Source organism: Nannobrachium achirus, assembly GCF_963921795.1.
Source record: "Nannobrachium achirus genome assembly, chromosome: 18".
NCBI classification, from domain to species: Eukaryota; Metazoa; Chordata; class Actinopteri; order Myctophiformes; family Myctophidae; genus Nannobrachium; species Nannobrachium achirus.
This window is the reverse complement of record NC_137825.1, coordinates 53,592,603-53,608,551: the sequence shown is the minus strand read 5'-3', so window position 1 is coordinate 53,608,551 and position 15,949 is coordinate 53,592,603. Positions and strand designations below refer to the sequence as shown.

Sequence of the window (15,949 nt, the reverse complement as noted above, 5' to 3'; positions counted from 1 at the left end):
TACAAGCACACAACGCCTCGCACCGCGAGGCGTTGTGTGCTTGTAGATCGGCTGTTTTCCATAGTTTAACATCTTTTTTAAAATGATAAATACAAAACAAACGGTTTTGGACATACAAGGTTTCCACCCGACAACGACGAAATATAACTCATGTAATTGGCCCACTGGCTTGTCACTTGTCATGATCTGAAATGGCAAATCTTTGAGTAGCAGCAGCGCTATAAAGAGAGATCTCTCTCTATAGCGCGCAATGAGGGCCTCTCCAACTCTTTTTCCCGGGCTGAATCAGGGGCCCAGCATGTCCCTGGCCTGCACAGTATACAGGAGCAGGTGTTGCCGTTTAGTTGCCTTGCCCAAGGGCAGTTTGATTGTAACCAGTTGACGGAGAGCATGCCTTTCTTATTCGCTGACATGGCCAAAGGTTCCATGATGAAACAGTGTTCATGTCATTGACTAAAACAGGGGTCTTCAATGTACGTTTTCAGGCCAAGGACCCCTTAGTTGAGAGAGAGATGGAGCGGGGACCCCCACAACCTGTTCATAGATAGTTTTGCATAATCGTTTGACAGCACACTCATCAGTATTTTGGATTCATGTCAATTTGTGATTTCAGATATTTAACCACTTGAACCGTCAATACTTAATAAACTTGACCTTTCACGCTATGCTTAGTCTGCTCTTTTTCCCCTCTACAAAACCTCTTTGCCTAAAATAGCTGATCTACAAGCTCGCTGCGAGGCGTTGTGAGCTTGTAGATCTGCTATTTTTGGCTAAAGTTTTCAGAATATGGACACCAGGGTGGTTAATATAAAAAAGTGGTTAATATAAAAAAGTTTCTATCACACAAGATTTGGAGCACCCCCTGGAGTAACTCTGAGGACCCCCTAGGGGTCCCGGACCCCCTGTTGAAGACCCCTGCACTAAAACTATGACGAAAGATGTTCTTCGACTACCTTTTTTCACTGACGAAAACTAAATGAAAACTAAACAGAAACTAAGCCATGATGATGACTAAAACTAAGACTAAATATATTGACAATTGTGTCAACGAATAAAAACTAGACTAAAATGTTAGGGAGGGAGAAGAGATCCAGTAGAACTAAAAGACTTGTTTGCTTGCGCTCTGAAAATAGACGATCTACAAGCTCACAACGCGTCGAGCGGCTATTTTCAGCATGTAACCAAGTGTAAAATCAGCCATATGAGATTCAATGTTTGACCTTCAAATCTACAAGGATCTATGATTTGACGAGTGCAAACTATATGCCATTTGAAATTATAGACATAACAATGAACAGTATCCGAATTTTGTAAGTACAAATACAGACTAGAGTCACTAGACAAGTAACAAGCCAATGGCGAGTGGCGACCGCCAGGTCAGAGCTTCTAAATAAGGCACAAACTTGGCGTTGTGTCTTTGGGCCAGCGACCATGGCGTTTTGGTCCGCCTCACGCTAGCACAATGGTAACGTGTTCCGCCTCTCCCCCTAAACAGACGAAGCTGACTTGATTAACGTGACTTACTGACATACGGACATATAGGCTCAGCGTTCTCGTACTAAATGCTCCCTGACGGTCGCAAAAAGTGCACTCCTCTGAGCAAAGGTCAAGCGCAATATGCGCGATCTGTATGAGAAAAGTGTATTTTGAAGAAATTGGTTTTAAATCAAATCCCGTCAAAAAGGCTGAACATTCGTGTTGCTGGTGGTTCTTGGGAGTTGGGGAAGAGGGAAGTCCCACTTCACCAAGGGCGTGTATCAAAACAACATCCCGGTTCCAACAATGGAACAAGGGCGGAGCGCTTGTTTTCGGTGGAGATGACGGAGGCGCGCCGGCGTTATATTATAAACACAATATGATCTAGCTATAATAGCAATCATGACATAAGCTATTTATTATAATCACTAATTCACTATGAAGGGTCTTTAATTATACTTAAAGTAAAAATAGTCAAATAACAATTGGACAAATTGTTCTGCCCACAACCTTATCAAACCAAAATGCCTAAACTACTGTAAATGTAGGTCTATTATAACTATGATAATAGTTCTTGTAAGTCCCAATTATTAAGTAAAATACTTGACCTTATAAATATAGAATGTTTATAATGTGTTATGATTATTTATTGTGTTATATAATATGTTATGAAACATCGCATGTAGGCCTATTATATTACCTAAAACCTATACACGAGTGAGCTCTCGGCACCTCTGCACAGTCCAGGCGAACACAACGGAGCGCTCCCTACCTCCACTTCAGCCAATCACAAGCTTCCACTGCTGGAAGCGGGATGTTGTTTTGATACACGCTCACCAAGGTTTCCCCTAGGACGGGTTGTAACAAGGCAGAAATGGGCGGGATCTATATTCTTTTGGACTGTAGTCACTGTACGACCTAAATGCGGTTCAACAAACTGAGGACCGGGGTGAAAACATAATCTCCACCTCCTAGCAGGCCGTTCCAGGCCTGGCGGAGATAAAAAAAAATGCAGGGAAAGGAAATGTAACATCGCCATTGTTTTTTTCTCTCTTGTTAGAGAGAGTGTGCACCCCTGATTCATTTGTAGCCTTCTAAGCAAACCTTGTTGTCTTGGTAGATGGGATTAAGAGCCACTCGGGGATTTCTGCCACGTACCGCGGCACAACGCCACTCGGCAAGGGGGAACATCGCAGGGCAAACCTAAGCGTTTTAGTCGAACAAAAAAAGCCCTCGCCATTCTCTGACTCGGATTGGGGAATAGCGATTTCCTAGCCAACACCATATCAACAGCCAAACAGCACGAGGGCAACAAAAGCGTCAGCCTGAATGGTTCAGCGTTGAGCTAGCTCAATGGGAGAGAGGCGGCAGGGGTATAGGGATATCCCTCTGTACTGCCAATGCTCAGGTCACAGGATTTGTGTAGGCACATTGTCGTTGTTGGGTGTTAAGTCTGGAAACCTTGTATGTCCAAAACCGTTCGTTTTGTATTCATCATTTTAAAAATGTTTTAAAGTAGTGAAAATAGCAGATCTACAAGCAGTTGTGTGCTTGTAGATCTGCTATTTTCACTAGTTTTGTGCGACATTCTTGTATGATGAAACAGAGCTTTACACGTTTGAAACTTGGAGATACGAGGTTTCTGCACGACAGTGACGACATGCATGGTTGTGTGCGTAAACACGCGAGCGTGTGTGTGTGTGCGTGTGTGTGTGTGTGTGTGTGTGTGTGTGTGTGTGTGTGTGTTGCAGCACAGACAAACTCCTTTCAAAGGCTTCCAGGCTCCCTGAAGTGATGCAAATCCTTTCTGAAAGACGTTTGTTTGTGCACGTTTGCAGATGACTTTAGTTTCGACCTTTTATCTTGAGCCACACGTTCTGTCCCTTCCCCTTTAAGATATAGGTGAACAAAGTGTCGCATCATGAATTGCATATTGCCAGCGCATTTTTACCATGCAGTTTGAAGGCCCGTCAAGGCGCGCCATTGCTAATGAGAGCGTGCACTGCACGCGGAGGTTGAGTTGAAATAAATTAACTAACTTCAAACGAAAAACCACTCGTTATATTTGGAGAGTTCCCATGCTTCTTGCGTGTAAACAAGTACAATTACAATTTAGGCATTTAGCAGACACAGTGACTTACAAAGCGCAAGATCAGAATATATTGATCATACTGGCATGATCCCCAGTCAACAAATGAGGGTAAATCGTCAAGTAAATAGAGCACGGATTCGAGTCCCGTTCCCGACGATCTTTACAGCGTTTCTCCCCATCTCTCTCCCAATGTTTCCTGTCTATCTCCACTATCAGCTATAAATAAAAGCAGAGAAAGGCCCCAAAAAAAGATTTAAAAAATTTAATCAAAAATAGGGTATCAGGTAAATATCAAATATAGCGCATCTGTGTAAACCAGGGGCCGGCAACCTTTTTGGCCATAAGTGCAATTTTTTTCATGTTCTTGATAGTCAGTGTGCCATTTCAACATTAAAGGAGTAGTTCACCCCAAAATACCCTTTTACAGACAGGTAAAGGGCAGGGGCTCAAGCTCCCTTTGATGTCTATGTGTGCACATGCCCGTTAGACAGATCCGTATTTTTCCCTTGGAAATGAAGGCCACTTCTGGTCTCTCCCTCATTCAACACTGAGGCTGGAGCGGGGGAGACAATAAGATTACTTTTGCCACTCCAGACAGACAAGAGTCTAAAGGGTTGCCAAATGGGGGCATTAATACTTGTATTAGTCAGGCCGGGAACCAGGGGCGTCACAAGGAGGGGGAAAGTGGGACTGAGTTACTAGGGCCCTGGGTGGAGGGGCCTTAATCATTTTATACTTTAGCTATTGAAAAATAGCAGATATACAAGCTCACAGCGCGGCACCAAGTGCCACGCTGCAAGCTTGTAGATCTGCTATTTTTGAAAAGTTGTGAAAATGTGTGCAAATCTTTGAATATAATATATTCAAAGAAAAAATACATATTATGTATTTTTTAAGCAAACATTTGTAACTAAAAATGTACCTCTGCGGGGTCCCTGGAACGATATATTTTGAGATCGGTGGCCAAATACATATATTTTTACGTGAAAATGTTTGAGCACCACTGACATAAAACATAGGTTTTTCAAAAAACCTTAGAAGGATTTGAAATATTCAAAGACTTGCACAAATGTTCACGATTTTTCAAAAAGAGCAGATCTACAAGCTGTAGATCTGCTATTTTTCAATAGCTAAAGCACAAAATGTGAGTGAATCCTTGTACCCAGGGCCCAGCATTTGGTGCGTCACCCCTGCCGGGAGCTACAAGAGGGAGAGAATTATGCCGTCCTCTGCCCCATTATTATTGACACTGTCACTGGCGGCAGCCAAAAAGGCTGGTGTGTGTGTGTGTGTGTGTGTGTGTGTGTGTGTGTGTGTGTGTGTGTGTGTGTGTGTGTGTGTGTGTGTGTGGATACACTGTTCTCTCCATGGCATACAGTTTAGACAAGCAGACAATGTCAATGCGAGCGGAGGTCTGTGTGTGTGCGCATGTGTCCCAAGCAGGCACGTGCACACATAGACATCAAAGGGGCTTGAGCCCCTGCCCTTTTATCCGTCTGTAAAAAGTGCCCTCTCCAGACCATGAATGCAGTTTTTACTGTGGTGAAAGAAATGCAAATGCCCTCTTTCCATGCCATACCTGAAGGTAGCATTCAAGAGAATTGCCTTGTCAAAACTCTCCTTAACTTGAACGCAGCAGCCTATGTTGATAATTTCCCTCTCTGTGTATGCTGTTACACCACATCTCCAGTATTGACTTAATTATACTTAGTTCAGTGTGGTATCACACACAGAAAATAGCCGACCTCCAAGCTCACAACGCGTCGCGCTGCGACGCGTTGTGAGCGTGGAGGTCTGCTATTTTCGATATTTCCACCAAAAGGCCCTTTTAGAAATGTGGGCACCTGCCTCTCTAACATTCTCTGCACGTCCCTGGTGCCAAGCATGTCCAATGTGTGGATTTTCAGTTTTTCATGGCCACTGCAAAGTCAGTGAGTGTATTCATCCGCACCCTCAAGATGTTTGTATGCTAATCTACAATGGGCTGGCAATGCATGTGCGCAGCTCGTGCATGCGTGGGCGTGTGTGTGTGTGCGCGTGCATGGCATGCACACATTTAGAGAGCAAGCCAACAACTGGAACATCAAAGGACTATTCCACACACACACACACACACACACACACACACACACACACACACACACACACACACACACACACACACACACACACACACACACACACACACACACACACACACACACACACACACACACACACACACACAGCTGCAGGGTTTTCTATTGCATCAGAAGAGGAGGCGAGACTCCCAGGCCCCTTGAGAGGAACAAGCATATTCAATAAAGCACGCGCATGCACGTGTGTGCGCGCACGTGCGCGCGCGTGTGTATACATACTGTACTGCAATGTGTGACACCAGTGAACCAGATAAGCAAAATAGGTTGGCATATTAGCAAGTCACCCCTACTGTACATAACTACTGCATCTCAAACTGTAAGATATGTGTATGACATAACTGTGTAGGACGCGTCGTTGTGAAAATAATGGTTTGATTAGATTGAAGTCATCGTACCAAGGAGTTTCTATCGGGTAGGAACTGCTTGGTATCGGTATGGAAGAAGGGAGAGGGGAGGGGTATAGGGGTGTGTGCGGGTGATGGGCATGATAGGGCATAGTTCTGGGCTTTCCGGCAGCAATTGTTTAGGGGGTAGAGGGGGTGTGGGTGTGTGGTGGAGTGGGGGTTAGCATACCATGCCATTCCTACTATACCTGAACGCCTCCCATAATTGCGACCGAAGGTCGAAGTATACCATGACAAATGTTGCAGCTTGTCTCTGTCTGTCTGTCTGTCGGTCTGTCTGTCTGTCTGTCTGTCTGTCTGTGTCAGTCCTTCCTTCCTTCAGTCAGTACACATTTTTACAGTCTATTGGTTCCCTTGTCACTGTGACATCACTCTGACATCATGCTCTGATGTCACTGTGATGTTAGCCTCGGAAACCCAGACTTCTTTAGGCGATCGGAAGAAAAAGAAGCCTGGGCGATCGCGTTATGATCACTGTTGTAGGAAGTGTAGAATTTCCCTAACCAATCAGAGTGCAGAGAGCGTCGCACCAAATGTGTTGACGTCATGACACACCAGCGTTCTCTGCGCTGAGCAGAGGAGCAGAGGGGGGTGGGGGGAGGAGAACACATGCTATTGGCTGGAGACTTGCGGAGAGACTCACCGCGCCCGCCCATCTGCCTACACTAAACTGTCCGCGTTAGGTTAGAGTGCTGTGATGTAGGGGAACCACTCTTAACAGAATGGGTTTGCTGCTCTGACATCACACTCTGGCTTCATTTCCCTTTTATGCCCATATATTTTATCCCCATATATAGTCAACAATGTGATGTCAGAACATGCCCATATATGGGCATTCCCAGATCACACTCGCAAATTAATTACATCCTTGTCCGTTTTATGCCCATATATGGAGATCCCTGTCCCGATGTCATCAATATTAAGCGCATATCTGGGAATGCCCATATATGGGCATGTTCTGCCAATCTCAACAGGCACTGTTGAGATTGGGTAACTGGTCCGATATACATCACTGGCCAGATAAGAGGTGTCTTACTAGTAAATACTGTACCCACCCACTCGACTCTGCCAGGCCAAGGTTTGGCAAGCTATGCTCCTCACCTATCATTATCATCATCATCATCATCATCATCATCATAACTTTTATTTCAACTTCAATAATACAGCCATGCAGCCAGCCTTGCAGTTTAAAGGGAGATTTCAGTGTGGGAAAAGAGGTGAAAATGCCCTCCAATGCGTCAAACCATATGCCAGCTTAGCAATGGTTGCTAAGCCAGCATTGGACAATTGCTTTTGGGGTGGGGTTTAGCAAAGGGTCCATTGATTGGTAACCAAGAAAGACAGAGAGACAGACAGACCTAAAGTGTAATTCATATAGCCCACCAACCCAACTCCGGACCTCTGATTCTCCGGGTGGCGAGACAATAATCATACTAAATTCCCTGTCCTCAACTCCTATTACTTGTTTATTATATGAATTAATGTATAATAAAGCAGAGCTATTTTGTTTTTCATTAATTTAATTGAAGTCTGCCTTCAGACACCTAGAAACATGCATGTTATTGCTCAACTGGAAATGCAGTTTTCTTGCTGTTTGCCAGACCCATGAAATGGGTAGGCCTACATAAGCAAATGTCGGTCTGTCTGTCCTGGTTTTCTATATAAAGGGTATATATGATGATGACATGATGATGACATGCCTACAAAAGGCATGATGTCATAAATGATGATGACAGACAGGGGGTCTGGCACAACCAGGTTGACCTTGTATGTCACCGCTCCAAGTCCACATCGCTCCTTCACATCTCTCACATTAACAACTTGGGTGCCAAACTCGTTCAGTAACGAGTTAAGGCCACTAGGTGTCACCCTGCCAAAAGGAGTTGTCTCGTTCCTGAACGAGTCAACAAGGGGTTAACTGTACAGCTCTACGTGCAGCTGCCTGCCCTCTGAATGACCCTAGTCCATACATCACCCCGTAGCTGAGAGAGAGAGAGAGAGAAAATGGCAGGAGCTGGTTGCATTGATTTCCATTCTACTCTGAAACATAAAAAGGGCTTTATCTATGAATGAGGTGAAAAGAACGCCAGGGAAGCAGAGATCTGATTGTTTTCACGGCGACACTTTACCGCGATGGTCGGCCGCGGTTTGGATTTTAGTTTCGCGAGCGTTTGTAAACAAATGGATTTTCTTCCTCAATCTCAGCGGGACACCCACGTGCACACGCACAAAGCTTCCGAGGCTCTTCAAAATGAACGGCGGCAGCAGCAACAGCTAGAAATGTTATAAACCTGAGCATCCCATGTGTTAAAGGAGTAGTTCACTCCCAAAATGACATTTTGTCTATTGATTACTCACGCCATGGAGACTTATTTTTGTATTTGTTGCCTTAAGACAAAAATTTGATTATAGTAAATTTACCCCCATTGATTCCAGATGGGGACCCGAACGCATTTAGGCCTCCATCCGGAAACAATGGGGATAAATTCATTGTAATCACATTTTTGTCTTAGGAATGGGACAAAAACCAAAACATAATTGTTGAACTCAAGTCTCCATAGCATGAGTAATCAATAGAAAAAAAGTCATTTTGGGGGTGAACTACTCCTTTAAGGGAAGATTGTGCAAATAATGGAAGGAGACATTGCAGGAAGCTTGTGGTGGAGATTACAGTAAATAAATGCAGCAAGGACACACATATTTCCCATAGGTCTCTAAGACGTGCCAAGAGACTATCAGAACGTAGCCTTGAACATCCCACACTAAGTTCCATTCAGTATAGTCAAGCATCTCCCACTATCTGTCATCAGGATCAATAGAATGTACACAACAGCAATGCACATGGAACATTATAACCTCACGTTGTTGTAATGCCTGTTGGAGGTGAACGTGCTGTTTCTGCATTGAACATACGTTTGGCCACATCCAAAGATAGCATTCAATGCATTAAACAAGAGTTTGTCTAAACACATTTCTTTCCAGAGACAGAAAACCTAAATCAATGATCAAGTCATCTGTGACACAATGCACCGAATCATAGACTGTAGAAAAGATGGACTAAGGGAACGGTGACGTCACCTATTGGTTTCTACAGAGCGTAAATGAAGCGCTATTTGGAAACACATGTGAGTTCTGGGCAAACCCCGCCCATGGAAGTTTTTGATTGGCTGAACTGGAGCTAGGGAGGGAGCACTCGTTTTTGTTCGCTTGGACCGCGCGGAGGTGCGACCACCTAAACCTAACCCTAACTCTAACCCTAACCTTAACCTCAGTAAAACTATGCCTAAACCTAACCCTAACCCTAAACCTAAACCTAACCTCACTGAAACTAACGTTGGTGAGTAACTAACCTGCCTGACGGGCGTGAAAACAAACGGCTCCGCCCCAAAACTCATGTGCGATTCCAAATCAGGCGTAAATGAAGCCTATTTGGCAAACGTATGTAATCCGCCATCTTTCTACCTCCTGTCCTGAAATGGAAATGAAACCAGAATTCTATTGGTTGGGACAGAGCGGATGGTGGGTTAATAAATGCTATTGGTTGGGCCACTCCCCTCCTAAAGCATAGTCTACTTTATCATCAATTTTAAAATACATGGGACCATATTTTAACAAAACGCATATAGAGGTTCGAGTCGCGTACATCTAGAGTTGAGGCAAATATGTCCGAACAGACACGGATGTAAGCAGTAGTTGGTGGAGGCATACAAGCACGGCATTGGCTCTGGGGGCGGCATTGGCTCAGGCGTAAAGAAACAGTCATTAGAACACAAAGGGTTCCCAGTGTCGAAGTGTCTTCGAGTAAGACTGAACCCCTAGTTGATCCCGGTGAGCAGGTTGGTGCCTTGAATGGTTTCCTCCGCCAGCGGTGTATGAATGTGTGTGTGAATGTAATGCACAATCTATGTAAAGCACCTTTAATAAAGGCTCTATATAAATGCACCATTTACCATTTAACCTCTTGAACCCCATTGCCCCCGCCGGCGGGGGCAAAAGGTGTTGACCTCTGAACAGCTATAAATAAATGTCAATAAATCAATATAGACCAAATCAAACTACAATTTCTTTGTTGATTATTGTTACAGTGGGCCTACAGCATAGTAATCAGCTGCCATTGTACTTTTCATCCATACATTACTCATATTACAGTATTATTACAACTTATTGTTACTCGTTTTTATAATTTTTCACCCTATACTTTAACATTACTAATATTTCAGCACTACTCTCACTAAAACATCTGTAGAGTTTACATAGTTTGGAATATTTTCATACAATTTTGCCTATCAATTGATGACACCTTGGTGAACAATTTCTCTATTCACTATATATGTTTTCAAAGAGGTCTTGAGGCTCATTCACTATTCAGAGGGCAAATTTTCCATAGGCGGAGGTCTTTTTCAATCATCTTTTCCTAGGTAATTGATCACAGCAGGACAATTTTGTAACCCATTTTTTCACCCAGTGCCAATTTGCCTATGTAATCCTGGGCTCTGCTCTCCCTCTGCCACGCCTGGGGAGACAACGTACTGATCTCATGCCTCCTATGCATGAGTAGTCCAAGTTGCTTCTTTTCACCTGACCGGGGAGTTTCCCCGGTTTGGACGTAGCGCGTGGAAGGAACACGTTATTCCAACCAGTTCCTTTCCCCTCCATCAGGCGACCCGGCTGGCCAGGGGGAGGCATTATAGAGACCAGGATTACTGCATGTTTTTGTGAGGGTATCTACCCTAGGAGACACGGGGAGAACATGCAAACTCCACACAGAAAGGCCCTTTCGCCACTGATGACGCGGAGGAGGGAACACGCCCCAGGGCCCACAGCATCCCCCGGCGGGAATCGAACCCAGGATTGTACAATGGTGGGGTGCACAAAACAGTGAAAATACAAGCTCACAACATGTCGCATCATGACAGCTTGTGAGCTGTTAGTTTCACTGTTAAAAAGATTGTTCATTACTTTAATGGTAATCGAGGCAAAAGTTTGAAAAAATATGTGATAATTATTTGAAGTCATAATGCCCAGCCCCAGGTTATAATCAATATAGTCAACAGAGCTTATTGATGAGCATGACTTGTTTAATAAACATACTCTTCAGAACAACATGCAATTATAATAATCAAATAAAATTCCGTACCAGTTAATATTGCCCAAGTGTCTCCTCTATCCCCCCAAGGACAGGTTCTATCGGATATTATTACCGAATAATTACCTAGGTGTAACTGCAATGAGGGCTTCAAGCTGTGAAAGTTCGATTACTTGTGAGCTGATTGAGCGGGCTATTTTCCATTAGCAACCAATACGGATAAACAAAAATAACACGCACAATAATTGCTTAATATGTAGATTTAGTCAGCAACGTTTCAATGTTACTATGGTACATGGTGCATTTACCGTTGTTCCCTATTGAGCTTGGCACATTTCCTGGGGCAAGCTGGCCAGATCACACATGTCACACGTGTCTTCTTATTTTTGCCAGACCCAGGGGGTCGGCCTACATAAGGCTTTGTCGGTCGGTCTGTCGGTCGGTCTGTCGGTCTGTCGGTCTGTCGGTCCCTCTTTTCCTCAGTGTGCCTGTCCCTCTTTTCCTCAGTGTGCCTGCTCATCTGCCCCTCCCTTCCCTTGCTCGGCTGATTGCCTTGAGTGCCGTCACCTGTACAGGACCAGCTGAGTTGAGTTGGCTGACGAGCTGCTGACACTATAAATTCCTCAGCCCATCTACAAGCTCACAAACATTTCCAGCTGCTCAGCCTGTTAGTTCAGTGCCATACTAGTCAAAACAGCCGATCTACAAGCTCACTACGCTTTGTTGCTGAGACTATAAAATCCTGTGTGTTCATGTGTTAGTTCAGTGCCATACTAGTTTTCATTGCGGGTCTGGCACGACCAGGTGACCTGGTCTAGTTTTTCACCTGCAATGTAGTGCATTTGAAACTACATTGCAGTGCACATCATGGGGTGATCACTGCTTGCCTCCTGTGAATTGTTTTATTTTAATTGTTGTTTATTTTCAGTTTATTTCGTCGCTGAGATGAGGTCAGCAGACAAAGTGACGTGAGTGAGATGAAAAAACCTGGGTGATATGTGCCAATCTCAACAGGAAACAACAGTATATAGCGCTTTTATCCAAGGCGCTTTACAGAGATTGTGCATTACATTCACCCATTCACACACACACACACACCGATGGCGGAGGAAACCATTCAAGGCACCAACCTGCTCACCGGAAGCAATTGGGGGTTCAGCGTCTTGCTCAAGGACACTTCGACACTAACTCTGGGGGAGCCCGGGATCGAACTGGGAACCTGCTGGTTCCCAAGAGGCCACTCTACCCCTGAGCCACTGCCGCCACACCATCATCCAGTACAGCAAATGTTCTTGTTTTTTCAGACAGTATTTGCAAAGTCAGGATTGCTTGCTGTGACATGTGTTACTTCCCAGGGTCAATTCTCAACCGCATTGAATATTTGAGTCAACGATCTTTCAATGAGCGGAGAAGACAAGCAGGCATGCACAAGCACAACGAAAAGTTCGCATTTCACAGACTATAACAGTGGTTCTCAGAGTGGATTCTAGGGACTTTGTGGGTTCCTTTATGGTGGTCTAAATTGACCCATACAAGTCTGACTGTAACTCTAACAGCATACAAATGGAACCAAATGTTTGGTTCCATTTGTATGCTGTCAGAGTTAAGGGGAGACCTTGAAATGTAAAAGTTTGAGAAACACTGGACTGTAAGACACACAGATTCGTGCTAAATGACAGATCCATGCTTAATCACAAACACGACGTTGTAACCAACCTTGAAACTCCAGTAGTTTGGTTGTTGCTGGGGAGGGAAAAAAAAGAGTGAGAGAGAAAGAGAGAGAGAGAGAGAGAGAGAGAGAGAGAGAGAGAGAGAGAGAGAGAGAGAGAGAGAGAGAGAGAGAGAGAGACATTAGACATTTCCCCCTTAATTAAGCTTGACAACTGTCTGCACCTGTCAGGAGGAGGATGGGTTGGCAGGAGAAAAGCAGGGCAGAGGAGAGAGCAGTGGTGCAGGCCTAGAATTATTGAATGCTTTAGCTATTGAAAAACAGCAGATATACAAGCTCACAGCGCGGCACCGAGTGCCGTGCTGCGAGCTTGTAGATCTGCTATTTTTGAAAAAGTCGTGAAAATGGGTGCAAATCTTTGACTATATGTATTTTCAAAGTGAACGTTTGTAACTAAAATTTTGCTTCTGGGTGGTCCCTGGAACTAGATATTTTGAGATGGGGGTCCGTGGCCAAATACATATCATTTTGGGGGTCCTTCACATGAAAAAGTCTGAGAACCACTGACATAGTAGTCTCTCAAGAACAGACTAACTGAGCTCCATTTAAGTGAAAAAGGACCTTTTCTTTGACGATGGCTAGCCAGATTGCTGACATAGAAACATAGGTTTTTCAAAAAGTCTTAGAAGGATTCAAAAGACACTTATGGAATCGGGTCAAAATTCTAATTTTCACGATTTTTCAAAAATAGCAGATCTACAAGCTCGCAGCGCGGCACTTGGTGCCACGCTGTGAGCTTGTATATCTGCTATTTTACAATAGTTAAAGCATAAAATAATGATACACAATAATGTGTACCTGTTCTAAATGGGTTAAGTAAAAGTATCAATATTGCAATGTAGAAATACTCAATTACAAGTAGAAGTCTGGAATTCAACATTTACTTGAGTAAAAGTGCAAAAGTGCTGGTATCAAAATGTACTTAAAACTACCAAAAGTAAAAGTAGTCATTATGCAGAATGTCCCATTTCAAGTTTTCAAATGTATAAAAGTCCTATGAGCTCACAATGCGTCACCCTAGATTGGCTATTTTCAAATGGCCAAAATGTAAATAGGGTTGAAGTGGTTCATGTTTTGTAATAATAACCAACAAAGTAAGTAGTAACTAAAGTAAATGTAGTGGAGTAATAAGTACAACATTTGGATCCGAGATGTAGTGGAGAAGAAGTAAAAGTATTTGAAATTGGAAATACTCAAGTAAAGTACAAATAGCCTACCTCAAAATGTTACATAAGTACAGTAACTGCAATGTAAATTAGAACAAAATGATTACTTTCACCAGGTATTGTATTCTCCACAACACTTGTATCCCCCCCTATCTTGACAAATGGTTTATTTTCCGGTTCAGTAGGTCAGCACAGGTGCAAAGTATTATTGTTAATTAGATTTTTTTCAAGTGTAGCAGTCAGTTGTTTTCTCGTAAAATAATACAGTACTATCCACTGATGGTAATCATCATCATCATCATGCCTGTTGCTAAGGTATGGCAACATGACTGGTGTCACGACACCAGTCATGTTGCCATACCTTAGCTTTTGCTGAACTGACACCACTGACACTGACACATCTCCATACATGGGCATAAAAGGGCATCATTAATTAACTCCATATATGGGCATAAAAGATTCTGTTAGCGTGACATCACAGTGAAGCCAGAGCGTGATGTCAGAGCGGCAAACCCATTCTGGTAGAGTGGTTCCCCTGACATCACAGTGACATCAGAGCATCATGTCATAATTATCTTTTTGCTATTTTTCCAAAATATTTGATTAATTCTAAACCTTTCCCGGTCCTGGAAAACAGTTTTTCTAATATATTTCCAGCAATTCCATGACCGTGGGAGCCCTGCTAATATAAATGAATGGAAAATGTATCGAATAATTGAGCGGTGGTCACAACGCTCCTATACGTGGCCGTGTGTGTGGGTCTGTCTGTCTGTCTGCGTGCGTGTCTGTCTGTCTGTCTGTCTGTAGCCTGCAGTAACCTTTTCTGACCACACATGTTAAGGGAGGGGCGCTGTTGTTCAGGCCAGGCCAGACCAGGCACACACACACACACGCACACGCACACGCACACACACACACACACACACACACACACACACACACACACACAGGGGGGAAGGGGGGGGGGGGAACCACCACTCAGTTCACACGGGTGTGATTTTTTTTATTTTTGTCCATCGGGGCTCAATCTAAAAAGTAGGTCGGGAGTGGCTTATTGTCGGTATCAGCCGGTAACACGCGGGAGTCTGTCCCCGTTACAATGCGCTAGACCCCTGGGAGATGGACTGCTGAGGTGGAGCGCCACACCTACCATCAGCTCCCAGTACTTGCCGCACGACTTGCCAAGCCGTGCTACTCATACGCTGAGTTGGCGGTGCCCGGAATCGAACCCATGACCTTGCGGTACAAAGGCAAGAGCTCTACCGACTGAGCTACCTACTAATTATTGTGATGATAGTCAGATTAACTTCCGTTGCCCTTCATTGCCATCATAATAGGCTTTTAATTGCTTGAAAATTGCTCATCAGCAATTAATCAAATATTTACAGTGACTTCACACGCGCTAATGATGCAGCAGGACCCTGAGAGGTCCCAAATCCTACCCAAGGCTGTCGTCTACACACACAAACGTCTGGTTGGAGTAGAATTAACCCATTTAGAACGGGTACACATTAGTGTATTATTATTTTATGCTTTAACTATTGAAAAATAGCAGATACAAGCTCACAGCGTGGCACCGAGTGCATGTAGATCTGCTATTTTTGAAAAATCATGAAAAATTTAAATTTGACCCGATTCTATAAGTGTCTTTTGAATCCTTAAGGTTTTTGGAAAAACCAAAAAAGCAATCTGGCCAGCCATCGTCAAAGAAAAGGTCTTTTTTCACTTAAAGGGATATTTCACTTTCAATAAAACCTTTTGTCATTTTACCATCTAATCAGCCTTTTATGAACACCCTGAACAGTTTTTAATTAGCTTCATTCAATATTTAGATATTTGATGTCAATGTTATCAGGAG

The 15,949-nt window shown here is 43.7% G+C and overlaps 1 protein-coding gene across 1 annotated transcript in view; it reads right to left on the bottom strand.

The window, feature by feature from the left end:
* LOC308303657 (SRC kinase signaling inhibitor 1-like) overlaps positions 1 to 15,949 on the bottom strand; it is a gene marked incomplete at its 3' end in the record, with an annotated part of 158,834 nt that overhangs the window by 116,828 nt on the left and 26,057 nt on the right. Inside the window, exon 3 of the mRNA XM_080748102.1 lies at positions 12,913 to 12,939. Within this exon, the coding sequence (XP_080604228.1) occupies positions 12,913 to 12,939 (27 nt within the window). The remainder of the gene's footprint in view (positions 1 to 12,912; positions 12,940 to 15,949) is intronic.